Source organism: Microtus ochrogaster, unplaced genomic scaffold (genome assembly GCF_000317375.1).
Source record: "Microtus ochrogaster isolate Prairie Vole_2 unplaced genomic scaffold, MicOch1.0 UNK6, whole genome shotgun sequence".
NCBI classification, from domain to species: Eukaryota; Metazoa; Chordata; class Mammalia; order Rodentia; family Cricetidae; genus Microtus; species Microtus ochrogaster.
In genome coordinates this window covers 9075220-9092104 of record NW_004949104.1, presented here as the reverse complement: position 1 = coordinate 9092104, position 16885 = coordinate 9075220, and the positions used below count along the sequence as shown (strand labels likewise).

The 16885-nt window shown below is 48.4% G+C and overlaps 1 protein-coding gene across 3 annotated transcripts in view; it reads right to left on the bottom strand.

The window, feature by feature from the left end:
• Window positions 1-5828: 5828 nt before the first annotated feature.
• Fam53a (family with sequence similarity 53 member A) overlaps window positions 5829-16885 on the bottom strand; it is a 33153-nt gene continuing 22096 nt past the window's right edge. For all 3 annotated transcript variants that reach the window (XM_026788772.1, XM_005366074.2, XM_026788771.1), the window contains 3 exons: window positions 16582-16636; window positions 13582-14321; window positions 5829-6359 (listed from right to left, as the gene is read on the bottom strand). In XM_026788772.1, the coding sequence (XP_026644573.1) occupies window positions 6048-6359; window positions 13582-14184 (915 nt within the window). In that variant the 5' untranslated portion in view covers window positions 14185-14321; window positions 16582-16636 and the 3' untranslated portion in view covers window positions 5829-6047. The remainder of the gene's footprint in view (window positions 6360-13581; window positions 14322-16581; window positions 16637-16885) is intronic.

Genomic DNA, 16885 nt, shown 5'->3' with positions numbered 1-16885 from the left:
GGCTTATTAGCTCAGGTTTATTAACTAACTCTTACAACTTAAATTAACCCATAATTCTTGTCTATGTTTAGCCACGTGGCTTGGTACCTTTTCTCAGTGTAGAATTCTAATCTTGCTTCCTCTGCATTTGGTTGGTGACTGCATCCCTGCCTTTCCTCTTCCCAGAATTCTCTTAGTCTGGTTGCCCATCCATACTTTCTGATTGGTTAATGGTCAGCCAGCTCTTTATTAAACCAATACAAGTGACAAATCTTTACAGTGTACAAAAGCATTCTCCCACAGCACAAAGTCCATCTCCTCTGAGCGGTCTCTGATGTCCTCTCCTTTTCTTGTGACCTACCTTCTTGCTACTGCCCCTCCTTCCATTCCTATAAGTGTTGATCATTTTCGAAACCTTGGTCAGTCTGATGGTTAAGTTTTCATGTCAATTTGACACAAGCTAGAATCACCTGGGAAGATAGTCTCATGGAGGATTTAGATCAGGTTGGCCTGTGAGGGACTGTCTTGATTTTCTTAGTTGATTTAGGAAGGCCCAGTCACTGTAGGTGGCATCACACCCTGGCTTTGGGTCCTGAGTTGTGTTAAGAGTAAAGTGAGCTGAGCAGTAGATATGCACATATTAACATCTCTCTGCTCCTGACATGGAATGTAAGGTGACTGTTGTTTCTGATTCCTTGACTTTCCTGCTATCATGGACCATCACCTGAAACTGTGGACCAAAATAAACCTTTTTGTTGTGGTGGTGGTGGTATTTTATTATAGCTACAGCATGCAAGTAAAACATTTACACACATAAAGTAAATAAATAAATCAAAAGACAAGCATGGCTCTGTATGTTTTTTGTTGTTTGTTATTTATGTTTGAGGGGCTTTTTGTTTTTTATTTTTGTATTTTTTTTTTGTGTGTGTGTGTGTTTGGTTGGTTTGGTTTGGTTTGAGTTTTGAGACAGCTCTGACTGTCCTAGATTCTGGAACTTGCTTTGTAGACCAGGCTGGCCTCGAATTCAGAGGTCTGTCTGCCTCTCTCTCCTGAGTGTTCGAATTAAAGGCGTGATAATGAACCAAGACAGTCTTGTTCAGCCATAGGCATAACCTGCTGGTCAGTTTCCCTGCCGCATGGTGTTCAGTCTCTTGTATTTCTGCTCTCATTTTATTTCTTCTCTCCCCTTAAAGGTTTATTTCAGCTTTGTGTACATAGGTATTGCGCATATCTGTGCACCACTTGTGTGCCCAGAGGCCAGAAGAGGCACTGGGTCCTTTGGAACTGGAGTTACAGACAGTTGCAAACTGCCCTGTGGGTGCTAGGAACCGAACTCAGGACTTCAGAGCAGCCAGGTCTCTTAACCATCTTGCCATCTCTCCAGGTCCTTCTCTTCATGATTTATTTTTCTCCCTCATTAGGCAAATGACTACTGTTTAGCGTCTCCTGGGTACAGATCAGGAGCTAAGCAGTTTGTACCTTTTGTTATTTTTTTCTAAAATGGGTTTTTACTGTATAGCTCAAGCTGACCTGAACTCCTTGTGCAGAGAACTGGTGGCAAGCCTGCCTCAGCCTCCCGAGAGCTTGGATTGCAAGGACGAACAACTATGCTACAAGGTTCTCCCACTTCTGAAGGGTTGGGGATGGGGAAGAATACTCAGGAGGGCATCTATGGCTGGTAAAGCCTGGAATACTGTCTAATGCTTGAAAAGAAAGAACTTGCTGTTTTCAGTTCTCAGACTGGAAACTATGCCATTCACGCTCTATTTCTTTCTTCTTTTTTTTTCCCCTAGTATAATCAACTCAGATTATACATTCTCTTTCAGATACAACTTCATATGAGTTTTGGTGTGCAGCCTCTCCTCCAACAGCAATCCTAAAGATTTCCTGGTGGTTTGGGTGGGTGGGTGGGGTTGTTGTTGAGTTTTTCTTGTTTTGTTTTTTAGTGCTGTGGATGAACCCAGAGCTTCATGCATGCCAGGCACAAGTGCTCTGCTGCCGAGTCAGCCCAGCTCAGTCACCAAGCCATACCTTCAGTCTTTCTCTGGCAGACTCTCAGCCAGGACCCTATTACTAAGCCATGCCCTCTGCCTCTTACCGGTAGAGTTCAAGTCAGACATTTACTGTCAATGCCCCAGCCCTTCAAGGATTCCAGGCAAGTACTCTACTGTCCAACTATGCCCAGGCCTCACTGGAGGAGTCTAGGCAAGTGCTTTGTCATGGAACCCAGCTAATTCTAAGTGTCTTCTCTAATTCCTAATTTTCTTCTTTGACCTATGAGTTACATAAGTGACTTTCTTGTGATTTTCTTTTTTAGGATTTTATGTGTGCATGAAAACATTTTTGCCACTTGTGTGGGTGCCTGTGGAGGCCAGAAGAGGGTGTTGGATGCCCAGGAGCCAGGATTACAAGAAGTTGATAGCTACCTGATACGGTGCTGGGGCTGAACTCAGGTCCTTTGGAAGAGCAGTAAGTGGTCTTCATGGCTAAACCATCTCTCCAGTCTTACCAATTTTTTTATTATAGATTTGTTTATTTATTATGTGTACAATATTCTACCTCATACCAGAAGAGGGCACCAGATCTCACTATAGATAGATGGTTGTGAGCCATCATGTGGTTGCTGGGAATTGAACTCAGGTCCTCTGGAAGAGCAGCCAGTGCTCTTAACCTCTGAGCCATCTCTCCAGCCCTTCTTATCAATTTTTTAAAATGAAGTTTTCTTTGTTGTTATAGAGGTATGATCAGATAGTTACGGATAAGTACCAATTTCTTGACATGAATTGATACATTCTCCTGACCTATGCACGGTCACACTTTGACTACGATTCCCCATGCCTGAAAGGCTGTGACTCCATTGTTAGGAGCACCATCGGGGACACACTTTGACTACAATTCCCCATGCCTGAAAGGCTGTGACTCCCATTGTTAGGAGCACCATCGGGGACACACTTTGACTGTGATTCCCCATGCCTGAAAGGCTGTGACTCCATTGTTAGGAGCACCATCGGGGACACACGTGAGCTGTCTGTCTTACTGCTCACCAGAATCCCCATTGGGACAGGGAACTGGTGACTTTTTCCTTTAATCTGCACTGTTTTGTCATGGAACTTTCTGAGAATAGCTACATTTGTGGTTTCTTCCTATTCAGATTTTAGTCTGTTTTCACTTATGTATCTGAACTCGTGTTTACCATACTATTGTGCCCCCAGACCCTGTTCTCTTCTCTGAAGCCCAGGTCCCCTTGCTGTATCCAGCACCCCAAGCTTGTCCCCAGAACCTTTGCACCATCTGTTCTCCCTAAGCAGAACACACCTCCTCAGATGCTTCCCCACAAGACAAGAGCAGGAACCAGTCACAAGACAGATGCCTGAAACCAGGTTTTCTGGTGAGCCTGAAGAGGTGTCTGTGCTGGCCAGACCTGGGTGAGGTGTCAGGCCACATTATGTTCAGGATCCACTGATCTACACCAGCAGGACCTGCTCCATCTGAGCCCCACAGGACAGGCAGAAGTGTCTGAGCCAAGGAGAGGATATCTCCTATGAAGATGGCATTCAAAAAGCAGGAGCCAGTCAAGCAAGGGGAGCTGCTTAAGCGCCTGGGGGTCCACAGCAGGCTGGACGGGCAGCTGCCACGGTATGTCTCTGCCCCTCACAGCAGTAAGAGTCAACATCTATCTCAATGGATTCAAGAATAAGCAAGCCTCAGTTTGTCCTTGAAAAACAGTGAGTCTAACAGATTCTAACATGTAAGTGCCTCTGAGATATATAAATCAGACAAGACCCACACGATGCCATTGTTCGGGGACAGAGGTGGACTAGAAAGGTAGAGAGGGTGATAAAAAGGGGAAAGGGCTTCAGCTTCAAGATATTCAAAGTTTTAGGCTGGAGAGACGTCTCAGAGGTTAAAAGCACTAGCTGCTCTTGTAGTAGGACCTGAGTTCAGTTCCTAGTACCCACATGGTGGGTCACAACCCTCTGTAACTCCAGTCCCAGGAGATCATCTTCTGACCTTCAAGGACACCAGGCATAGTTACACATTCAGGCAAAACACACATACACATTACGTAAGTAAATGGTAAGCTTAAAAAATAAAGAACGCATGGAAAGTTCTGGAGCTGGAAGTCACACAATTATCTTGATGTCGCTGAACTATGTACCTAAAAGCAGGACACTTGCCAAATGACAGCTCTGAGGATGATGGGAAATCAGCCTCACTGAGAGATGTGGAGGGCAGAGGCAGGGCTGTACTCCCATCTCGATGCTGCTGGCACAGGTGAGGGGGCAGGAGGAAGTCTGGCAGGCCTGTAGCTAGCAGCAGCCTAGCTGCAGTCAAGGGGCAGGGAACAAGGCACCAATGAAGGTCCAGAGGAGGGCCCCACCCAGGCTGAGGAGTTAGGGTGGGGCTCAGAGGCCCAGAGCAGAAACAGGCAACTGAGGGGAGGCAGGCAGGGGCAGCTTTGGGAACAGAAGAAATGGTAAGCAGGTCCAGTAGCCTCTGTGAGGCCTGAGTTCTCTAAGAACTAAAGACGCATGGCATTATCACAAGCAGACAGGTGATAGGTAGCCTCAGCTGGGCTTGACTAAGCAGATAGCCACTCAGGCATGCAGACGGTGTATAAAACAAACCAATTGTCCTTATAATCCTCTATGAGATTAATCCCCTTCAGTAGACCAGGTGGCTAAGAGGCCCGTGTTGACACAGGGAATACTGAGCAGCCTTAGAGAAATGTACTCAGGGTGACAGGCCAAGGAATGGGTGAGCTCACACAGGATTCTAGTGGTCCACAGCAAGGGAGCAAGGACACTGGTTATAGAGCTGAGATCAGAAACCAGAGAAAGGCAGTTCCCAGTGCTAGGCCACAAGCCTTGCAGGTACCTGGCAGTGCTGACCCTCATCAGCCCTGGAAATGCCACACTGCACAGCTGGTTGTAGAATTATGAAATCACATTTGGCAATCCTTGGCCTGAGTGAGTCCTCTGAGTAACACACACTGTGATGAGGGCCACTAACCAGACTAGACTGTCCTGGAACTAAACACTAAAGCTTTGGTGTGGCCATGTGAACTAGCTGGGCCACTGCCTGCCTCACAGGGCTCTGCAGATGCAGCCCAAGTTCCAACAGCAACAAAAGCTCTGGGCCATCAATGGAAAGGAAACCTTTAAGGCCATGTCACAGCTGTGCAAGTGACTGTGTCAGACAAACACCACTGAACACACACTCACTGACACGGATACCACTCTCTGCTGATGGGAGGAGGGCTGGGAACACACCACTGGTTTCCAGTCACAGGAAAGATAAGAGACCCTGAAAGTCAAACCCCACTAAAACTTGATGTATGCCCAGATCATCTGACAGGGAAGCAGGACTAATGTCAATCACCTTTCATAAATTTTCTTGGAAAAAAAAAAAACAAAAAACAAAAAAAACCAACCATTTTCTCCAGAGATGATCATTTCCTGTGCTGTCCTAAAGCCCTTCCTCGTAATAGTGTTCCTCAGTGGAAAATCCCTGAAGAGGTGCTAGCTATGCTGCCAGCAGCATCACTTTTGGGGACTGGTATGGCCACTTCACATCCCAGAAGCTCAACATCATGGGGCTACAGAAAAGCAGACTCAGGACTCAGCAGTGGGATCTCAGATCAGCCCAGCCAGCTGCTAGAAGGCCAGGTGGTCACCAAGCCATAGTTAGTCAACCACAGACACCAAGGGCCAAGGGTGCAGATCACCCCGAGCACCCAAGGCTGTGATCCCTCCACAGGGAACCTGCAACCATCAGCCTCAAAGTTGTCAAGCAAATCATACTCTCTTTTCACAGCAGGTTTCTGACAAAAAAAAAAAAAGCAGAACTAGTCAGCATCTAGGCAGAACCATGTTTAATACAATGCCCTCTGAAAACCCATTTCAAAATAGAGAAGCTCTCCCAAACTGTAGAAGCCATAAAAATGCAAAATACTTCTTTAGGAAAAACTGAATCAAAATTACGCCTCAATTTTCAAAATAACACACAAGTTATTTCCACTGGTCAGGCACCAAGGTGACAAGACAGTAACTACGCTCAGTCAAAATTCAGTTGTTCTCGATCTGCTCCAGGTCCAGGTCGTTGTGGTCCAGTGGGAAGACACCCTCCTCTCCTGCACTGTCCCAGTCACTGGGCTCCCCACTGCTCCCACCCTCTCCTGTGCTGGCCTCTGGCTCCCCTGAAGCCCAGGCACTGGGGCTGGTTGGGCCAGGTCTAGGGATCCTTGGGCTGGAGCCAGGTGTGATGACGCCCACAAGGCCCTGAGAGTTACACGGGGAGGACACAACAGTCTTCGCCTGGGTATCATCCTCATCATCTTCATAGTCCAGGGAGCAAAGGCTCTTTGAGTTTTTTAAAGTCTGCAATAGAAAAGACAGGGGCTGAAGGCATTTCTGATAGGTGTGCAAGAAACACTCTGCCTGCCACAGCACTGTGTCCTCAGTGTCCAGCCCACTCAAACAGTCACCAAGCACCAGTTACCTTGGGCTGTTTCCTGGACTCTGCTCATCCCATCCCTGGCCTTATCAGAAAGCAGGGCCAGAGTTCCCATAGTACCTACTAGGTTGGTACTGGGAAGACCATTTGGTACTGGACCCACCCAGAGAGGGCTGCATCAGAGCCCATCTAGCTCTCAGGATACAGACTATCCTGGAAGATCCCAATGCAGCCCATCTCCAACAACACCCAGTTGTTCCCAAGAGACCTCAGGCAAGGTCAGCCAGTTGGAACTCATTAGACCCCCAAACACCCATGATTCATTCATTCCTCAAATCCTAACAGCCTCAACCCTGCTTCTCACCTTCCTCTCTCATCTTCTAAAGGCTAACCTTCCTCAAATACAACATGTGGAAAGCTTTATCATCCTAAATCATCTAAGAAAAAAACACACACATACACAGAAGGGGCCTCTGATTACCCTTTTCCAGGCATGCACTCTGAGCCCTGCCAGCATCTTAGGATGCCTCCAGTATATACCTATCCAAGACAAACCCAGGGCACAGAGCCATAAGGGCTAGCTGAGAGGCTGTGTTGTCTGCATGTCCTCTGGAAATTCAACTGTCAGTCTCTGCCCCAAACCAGAGTTCTCTCCCGGTTCCAATAGTCCTTGCCTACTCAGAAGGCTTCTTAGACTGTTCACACGTCTCTTAGAAGTCACCTACATCCTCAAGATGCACATACAGTAGGGCTACATCAGACCAACCGCCTTTGACATGGCTAGGCCTTGTTTCCCTGCCCCTTCCCTGGTATGACCTGTGTTCCCCTTCCAGGAGTGCCCAGTCCCTTTCACATGCCCTCTGTTCTCTCCGCAATCTCCAGCAGGCTCCTCTAAACTGGCCTCTGACAGGAGCCAGGCAGGGCTGAGAAGTCTAAAAGGCCTGTGAGTACAGGGACAGCAACACAGATGACAGGACACAGACCATGCAAGCCATGCTGGTCAGAACACAAGGTAACCAGTGCTATAAGACAACAGAAAAAGCCTTTCTAAGTGTCTCCTAATTGAGACTGAGAGACACAGAGTCACAAAAATAGAGACACACAGAGAGAAACAAAGTAACCCAGGGTGACTTAAACTTGCTATGTAGGGGCTGGAGAGATGGCTCAGCAGTTAGGGTACTGGCTGCTCTTCCAGAGAATCAGAGTTCAATTCTCCGGCACCCACATGGCAGCTTCTAAGTGTCTATAGCTCCAGTTCCAGGGGATCTGACACAGTCACACATTCAGGCAAAGCATCAATGTACATAAATAAAAATAAATTTTAAAAAAACTTCCTATGTAGCTGAGCCTTGAATTTCTGATCCTCCTGCTTCTTCTACCTTCTGAATGCTGGGTTTCAGGCACGTGCTACCACTCTGGGCAAAAATCTATTTTTTGACAAGAAGATCCCTAGAAACGGTCCTATCACAAACAGACAGAGCCGGGCGGTGGTGGCGCACGCCTTTAATCCCAGCACTTGGGAGGCAGAGGCAGGCGGATCTCTGTGAGTTCGAGACCAGCCTGGTCTTACAGAGCTAGTTCCAGGATAGGCTCCAAAGCCACAGAGAAACCCTGTCTCGAAAAAAAAAAAAAAAAAAAAAAAAAACAAAAAAAACCAAACAGACAGAGACACACAAGCCCTAAGGAAAACAGAGCAGTGCTTTTATGGGAATTAGTTGTCTCCACAAGACAAGCTGCAGTATCTTTTGTTTTTATTGTTCAACTATAAAGAGTGACTCCCTGCTGAGCATGTGACATTTGACTGTGTACACAGCTATTATCCTAGTCTTCGGGAGCTGGAGGGCAAGAGGATCTCAATTTCTAGGCTAACTGGGGGGGGGGGGGGGAAAACGAGAGACTCTGTCTCAAAAACAGTAAACCAATTTGAGAAGTAATATTCTAACGAGCAAATCCTTAAAGATATCAGCAGCTAGATTCTGGTCACAAAAATAAAAAGGCATAATTTATTTTTTACTCAAATCAAGATGAATTTGACTATCCATGTCACTGTATCAGCTGGAGGACCTGTGCCAGTTTGTTTCCTGTGCCCCTACTGGACAATGAAAACATCCAAGTGCGGGACAGTAGACCATGGGCACACACCAGCAGCCCGATCTCCTGTCCTGACAAGACATATACTTGGGTCTGCAGTCAGAAGCCTGCCCGCAGGACTTACATACTGGTCTAACAGATGTGTGAAAACACTGCTGGGCCCACTGCCCTCCGAGTGAGCTCAACAGGGAGCAGCTCTGATGGGCTCCTCTATTCACAGAGAAATAACTACCAATCAACAAAGAATCTGACACAAACCACCATCTCTAAGAAAGCCAAACCAGAAAATAGGGGCCACAGGTCATACTTATGCTGACTTGAACTGGCAACATCCCCAAAGGATGTCCCCAGAGGAGGACCAAACACCTACTGCCACTCATGATGATCTGCATGTAAGTAAACAAACTGACAGGAGCTACACATGCCAGAAATCCTTACAGGGCAGTGACACTGACATGTTCTGCTGTGTGCAGTGACCACCACTGCAAGCCTCCTCAGCCACGGTGAGCCAGGCGGGTTCTGGGAAAACAGCACCTCCTACAACTTCACTGACACTGCTTCCACAGGCATCCCAGGGTTTGCCTCTCCACCGCCAGCACTGACCACATGCTGAGGAAGACACCTAACCTGTCTCCACAAGCTCCACTTTCTGCTAGCAAAACTGCTCTACAGGCCAAGGCAGAGCCAGAGTCTGAGTTAGGTAGAATAAGCCACACCTAGAGCCTAGCTGTGTGTGTGTCTGTGCCAGGCCAAGATCCCAGTATGGCCAAGAAACATCAACTGACTTTTGGACATAACCAGGAGGGCCTCCCTCAGGTGTCAGGGAGGGGAAACATCAACCTGTTCCACATTACAGAGGCCTGAGGAACATAGAACATCCATGCCTTGGTATTTGACAAAAGATGGCCAGAGCACACACGCACACACGTATATATGTCCCATATATGTCACAGGGAGTCCAGTCCTTCTGACCACCCTGCAGGGCCTGCCTCAGCTCTGCTCAAGAAGAGAGGTCTCTACTCAGGAAAGAGAAAATTTCAAAAGTGGATAAGGGTTCTAGGAACAGTGGGGATAATGGGACTAAATAAAGCCTTGTGCCCCAAATGCAGAGTTCCAGGACCCTGGAGGGCTCCACTCTCCAGGCAGATTGACAGGTCTTCCCAGGGATTCAGTCTCTAGAGAAATGGCCAGAAACACAGGAGTCCCAACACCAGACTACTCCAGAAAACCCAAGCTGAGGTGTGCTCAGACCCATGTCTTAAACAGGAGCAAATGGAAGGTGCCACCAAATACTAGAGAAAACATCTCACCTGAAGACAGAACAGAGTAACCATGAAGGACACCCTGTAAGGACAAGAGCCAAAAAATAATTCTCCCTCTCTCAACAAGATGCAGAGTTCAGAGGGGTAAGACATCCCCAGCCTTTCAAAAGAAGAAACACCAAGGAGACAGGAAAAGACACAGTGGGGAAACTCAAAGGATCGTCCCAGAAGTGGACACCCAGTCGGCAGACTTCCCTGGGTGGGACTGGCTTCCTACACATGTGCTGGAGATCAGACTCAGGTCTTCAGGCTTGGATAGTGAACACTTTACTGACTGAGACGTCTCCCCAGCCCTCAAGCATTCCTTTTTTAAAGGAATGCTTTCAAAAGTCCTCACAAGGACTTTAAGGTTTTTTTGAGACAGGTATGTGACATACTTTTAATTCCAGCACTGGGGTCACAGAGATAAGAAGGTTCCTGGGCCTCTGGTCACTTGGCCTAGCCAAACTGGTGAAGCCCATGTCCCAGAGAGAAACCTTGCTTCAATTAAAAAAAAAAGGGGGGGGGGTCCTAAACTAGCATAATCCCTTACTGCATCATAAATATTTGCATATTTGCTCTTATACCACAGGTAACTGTAGTCCTCAGCCCTCATCAAAGAAACTTCACTGAAACATACGGAGACCAAATCAAAAATACAAAGTCATGGAGCCCAGCCCCAATGGACACATTTACAACTCTCCACCTAAGGTTCAGAGAACACTGTAGAAGAGAGAACAGAGAGATTATAAGAGTCAGAGGACCAAGGAGTTTGCTGTGAGACTGGGTTTCCTACTAATGTCAGAAAGCATCTGTATGCTTTTTTTTTTTTTCTCACCAACATGACTGTCTAAACACGAGTTAAACAATAACAACAGACATGCCAAAGAGAACCAGGGAAAAGACCACAAGGCCTCAACCCCACACACAAAAAAACTACAGATATATATGCATTAATAAAAATTAGTGAAAAAAAAGGCCATGAATTTGAAGGAAAGCAAGGAGAGGTATAAGCAAAGGTTTGGAGGGAAGGAAAGGAAAGGGAAATGATGTAATTATAATCTCAAAAATAAAAGAATTAATAGTTTAAAAAATACAAAATAAAGTGGGTGACATTCCTGAGCATACCATCCAAGGCTAAACTCTGGATTATTGTACACATGAACACATATGCCCACACATAAATACACACACAAATAAAAGTAAAAGCAAATACACAAAGAGCCACAATGTTATTCTCACCTGGCCTCTTATACTGCTCCCCCTGCCCCTACAACACCATCTGTCTGCATAATCCCAGGTGTTTGCCCAGTGCCTGCTCAGTACACAGTCACTGCAAATGGTTTGCAAGCCAGTCCCATACAGCAAATGCATCATGGTGCATGTGGACTACAACGGACCTCACAGAAATTAGCTGCCGCAAACACTGCAGTGCCTCCTTGCCAGCTCCTCATAACACACACGCTGGAAAGATTAAGAACACTAATGTGTCCCACAAAGGTTAACGGTCAGGAACCACAGGAGGGAGCTGGGAAGCAGGTCCTGCAGGCAAGCATGACCAGGGCCTTCCTACTGAGCTTCCTGTCCCATGACCTGAAGTCACGGGATAGTGAGACAGCACAGCTCAGATGCTTCCAGCTGAACTGGGCTCACCTGCTACCCAGCAACAGCTAACTATCCAGTGATGCTGACCTGTGAGTAAGTCACAGGGGTTATGGGGACTAAGTGGAGACTGACTAAACAGAGGGCATCCGAATCCTGAAGCAGACAGCTGGGGTAGGGAGGGAGAAGGGACAGCCACTGCTCAGAAGGACTGAACAATGGAGCAGAGATGAGGTGGGGCCCATAAGACACCCTACCTCCACAATGAGCCCATGGACAGATTTACTTTTCTCACCTCCTATGGAGCCCAGAGTGTTCATGGCATCTCCAGAGCAGAACTATCCCTTGGTTATCACCTTGTCTTTGTTATACACTATCCCTTTCCCCAAAAGGTACCAAGTCAAGGACTCCTCTGCTGGCATCCTCATCCTACGCTGCTGTCCCCCTGGCATATGTGATGATGCCATATGCCACACCCAAAGCACTGGCTAGCAGGGGAAGCTTGGGTATCCAAAACTTGTTAACTTTCCAACAGCCGACATCACACTAAAGGCACCACCACTTCCCTTCTATCAGACCTCTACAGTCACACCAGGGAGACTGGGCTTTCAACCCTCACAGTGACCAGGAAGACCTGGAAAACCTGACTGTCAGGCAGCATCAACAGTCACACCAGCAGAATGCAAAATAGACATCAGCAGGAACTACGCTACTTTCCACAAGCCTGGGACTGCCAGACAGGCTTCTCCCAACCCAAGGGCACTCTGTCCCATCTGTACTGTCCCAATATGGCCTCACCAGACACACTAAAGCAGTTCCTTTCAGGACAGCCCTGGCACCACCCACAACACCCAGAGTTTGACATGCACTCACAGCAGTGCCTACAGGAGGCAAATCAGGCTTGAAGCCTTGGGACAGGTATGGGTGATAGGGAGTCAGGGAACTGCCAATGCCAGTCACCAAGAGAAGAGAGGCACAACCCTGCAAGAAGTACCAAGGAGGCCACACATTTAATTCCAGCATTCAGCAAGCAGAGACAGGCAAATCTCTGGGACTTCAAGGCCAGGCTAATCTACATAACAGAACAGCCAAGGCTCCTTAGTGCGGCCTCAGCTGGGGGTAGGAGGGAAGCAGAAGGGCCTACTATTCTGCTCCTAGCTAAGGACCAACACAGAGGGAGCAGAGCTGCTGGGCTCCACTCCAGCTCCCACAGGGGGGCTAAGAAACCCTACAGAAGCCCCAGATGCATCCAAGTAGACATGTCCTCCTAGATACAGTGAGGGCCCATTCTCACTGTTCTCTTCTCCTCCTTCCCATTGCCAGCAGTGGGCACCTCTCTGTGTTCCACATGAGAGCAGACAATGGTCTACTACACCAGTTAAAACCCAATGCTCTGCCAGGCGGTGATGGTTCACGCCTTTTATCCCAGAACTTGGGAGGCAGGTGAATCTCTGAATTCAAAACCAGCCTTGGTCTACAGAGCAAGTTCCAGGACAGCCAGGGCTACACACAGAAACTCTGTCTCAAACAAAAACAAACAAACAAAAATAAAACAAAAACCCACAAAAAGAAACCACAAAAAGAACAACAACAACAAAACAACTCCTCAGAATGTGTCAGGGATGTCCAGATTGTGATAGCACAGCACATCAGGTACCTGCTGGTCTCTGAATGAGGCACAGCCCAAGTCATAAGCCCTGGCTCCTGGAGTCATCACAAGACAAGGGTCTAGGCCTTCAGTGGTACCAAGCTCTGCCTCAGCTTCCAGTAAAGGCTTCTCACTTTATAAATAACTGCCATGCCCAAAATGTAGTGAGGGTTCCCAAGAGATGAGGCTGCACCAAATGCAATGGCTTCATTGAACTTCCACACTCAGCCCCTCCTTGCTTCCTCAGAACCCAGGATCCAGGTTCCCTATGTGGGTGCTCTGCCTGTGGGGTATGACTGAGGTTTTGGGGTTAGCGGGGACAAACCATCCTCCCATCAACCAAGCTATGCCATGTTCCCTGACAAGATGGCCTTACACAGCATCTCAGCTCAGAAGAAAGTAGTCAAGTAAGATTAGAGGGCTGCTAGCCATAACCAGCCTTACTCCAAGACCACTACAAGGCAGAAGATAGCTCCCTGCAACCAGAACAGAACGCAGCCTCACCCGTGTCATTTTCAGAAAGTCCAAGGACGGCCGTGTCCACCTGGCATCCTCCTCCCGTCTCCGCTTGCGCCGGACCCTCCTCCCATCCAACACACAAGGCTGTGAGCGGCACCGGAGCAGGCCATGGTGTCGGCCTAGCTCAGGTGTGGATGTGGGGGTGCTGCTGGCTGAAGGCAGGCAAGTGTTTGCATCTACAAGGTGCTCTTGTGAGAGAGACAGTCGGCGCCTGGAGGAAAACGGGCAGGATCCTGCAGAAAGCCAAGGCGGACCTGAGCTTGTGCTGCCCTCACTGCCATCCACAAAGCCACTGCTGGCTGAAGCTGGCCGGGGCGTCGGCGGTGACATAGAACTCCTGGGCAGGCCTGAACGCCCCTGCAGGGCAGGGCTCCCTAGAGCGCTGCAGCACTGCAGGGTGGTGCTCCCACCACTGTTGCACCTCCTCTTAGAGATGGGAGTCCACACCTTGGAGCTGCCAGGGCGCCATGGGGAGCGGCATCGAGCCAGCTCCTCTGGTTCCGACAGGGACCGGCAGTGTCGCTTGGTTGGTGGTGCTGTAGGTGGCCCTGTGCTCTCATGGAGGTCCAAGAAGCTGCCCACATCCATAGGCCCTGGAGATGCCAGCTGCCATTTGAGACCTTCGGTGTGAGACACACCAAGTGGGCCTAATGGGAAAGGGCCTGAGGCCACCTGGCTTCCAACGGGCCATCCTCCATGTAAGGCCTTCCAGGGACTTTTGTCCACTAAGGAAACACAAAGGTGTATGAAGAAACAGGTAAGCAATAGGAAGTCACACTGCTGCCTCCCTTCCCAGGCTCACACACACATCTGAACATAAAATACCCTGCTCACATGGTTGGTACTACCCTATCTTCAATGGCCTTTGGCACCTGAATCACCAAGCTTCACCTGGTCTTTTTTTCCTTTTTTGAGATAGGGTCTCTCTATATAGCCCTGGTTGTCCTGAAGCTCATTAGGAACACCAGGCTGGCCCTGAAGTCACAGATCCATCTGCCTCTGCTTCCTGAGTTCTGGGATTAAAGGTGCGTGCCACCATGCCTGGCTTCACCTGGTCTTAAGGAGTTGTCTCTCCACTTGTGTTTCCTGAAAATAACCTGATTCCAATCTTACCCCAATTCACTAATACTGTGTCATCAAAATGCTTTACTCCTGTCCCTGGCTGGCCTCTAAAGGTAGACCTTTGCCAGCCAGGAGTCAGACGACGCTACTTCATAGAAACTGCCACATTTCTTAATGACCAAATCAGAGTTTCAAATCCTACAGATAAGAGGCTGTGGCTGAAGCTAGGTATAGTGGCTCATTCCCGTTATCCCATGATTTGTGAGGCAAAGGCAGAACTGACAAGCGTTTAAATTAGAGTTTTCCTTTGCGTCTGAGAAATACAGTGAAACCCTGTCTCAAACAAAACAAGACTTGGCCTGGACATCTGCCTGCTGGACATTGGACTGTGACCCTGCCCAACATCCTCAAGCCTCTACTTCTTCAGTTCTAAAGCAGGTTGCTGACAAAAGGCCCAAGGTGGCTGGTCATCCTGCAATACCATGTACCTAAGACATCACAGGTTAAGTGCAACGAAAGGGGTACTTCTTCTGACCCTTCCATCACGCCCCCTGAGGAAGACTTAGGAGTCCTTAAGACATCTGAGCCCAGACTGTAGCTCACAAGTCTCAGTACCCCAGGAGCTAACATAAATCTGTGTCTCCCAGGGGATATACCCACATGACAGCTCTCCATATCACTGCCCAGACTAGTCCAACTCTCCTCGGGTCAGTACAACCTGGCATCCAGACCCTACATGAGCTTCTCAGAGCTACCATGGCCCTAGCTTCTATTCCTCTTGTTGGCTGCAAAGGGCAGGCATCTGCTCCAGCCCTCACTCACAGATGTGCAAAGTCAGGTATGTGCGTGTCTTCATATAGTTAGCCCAGCTGTGAAGCCCAAATATCCAGGGACCTGACCAAAGGATGCTCTAGACACTCTTGATGGGAAGGCATCCCACGGGTCACTCAGCCTTTCCCTGCTTCTTCCAGTCACTGTCAAACTAAGGGACACTGGAGTATGGGCCAAGAGACCAACAGGAAACAGCCAGGATCACTCCATCAAGGGCCCTGGGATGACCTGAGATAGCAAGAAGGCAAGAGTGCCAACTGAGGGAAAAAGGGAAGAAAGGAGTACATAAGAGGCCCCCAGAAACTGAGGAGGGCCTGAGGCAGTGAACATGGTCCCATATGCAGGAGGGACTGGAGGAGCCAAAATCAAGCGGGAGTGAGGACACAGGTCCAGTGAGATGGGGATAGAGACCTCATGTCCTACTTCCAACTGTTCATGCAAAGGTTAGTCAATACCTCTACTTTTGTAATCTGGTGTTCGGCAAGGCGACTCTGACATGGTTCTACCATGTATGCTGCTCAGACTGTCAAGACCAACACAGGATGATTCTAACCTCAGGGTCTTTGCTTGGATTTATCAGAAGTGTGCCCACACTTAGGGACCACTGTTCTCTGTAACTCCCAAAGGGCAATGTGTCAGGAAGTGAGGGCAAGCCTAGGTAGGTTCAGTATTTGTTCAGCCAGTGTATATCACAGTAGAATGGCAGCCAGAACATGTACCACCTGATTATCCTTCCCCTGATAGCTAAAGGAAACCACAAAGTGGGCCTTGTGTCTTACGTAAAGGGTAAGGCCCTCTCTAGCTTCCTCCCACATCAGCAGCAGCAGCAAAGAGAGGCCCTGCTGAGCCTTGACCCTGACCTATCCTGCTTAGAGACCAGTTCTGACTTCTAGATCATGAGCAGGGAGGGTGGTGGCTCGTGATCTTCCTGTCCCACATGTAGATCACACAAAGGCCTCCCTGAACCTTGCCCTAAATATCTGACTCAGTGCAGCTCCAAAATCCCCTCCTGGCCAAAGACCCAACACCACCTTGCTCCATCATCAGCCTCTTTAGCCCTAGAAAGACCCTACCTGTGCTTCTGAGACTTACCGCCAATCTCCAAAGGGAACAAATGGCCACTTTTGTTCAGTTTCTCAGCAGAATACTGAAAGTGACAAGAGAGAAGTCTCAGCACTTATGTGAAAACTCAAGCGTTCACTACAGTAATGTCATTTCTCCCGAACACCTCCATTGGTGTTTAAAATTACAGGCACTGACCTCTAGAAAATACCGTTTTCTTAATAAAAAGGTTGAAGACTGCCGGGCGGTGGTGGCGCACGCCTTTAATCCCAGCACTCGGGAGGCAGAGGCAGGCGGATCTCTGTGAGTTCGAGACCAGCCTGGTCTACAAGAG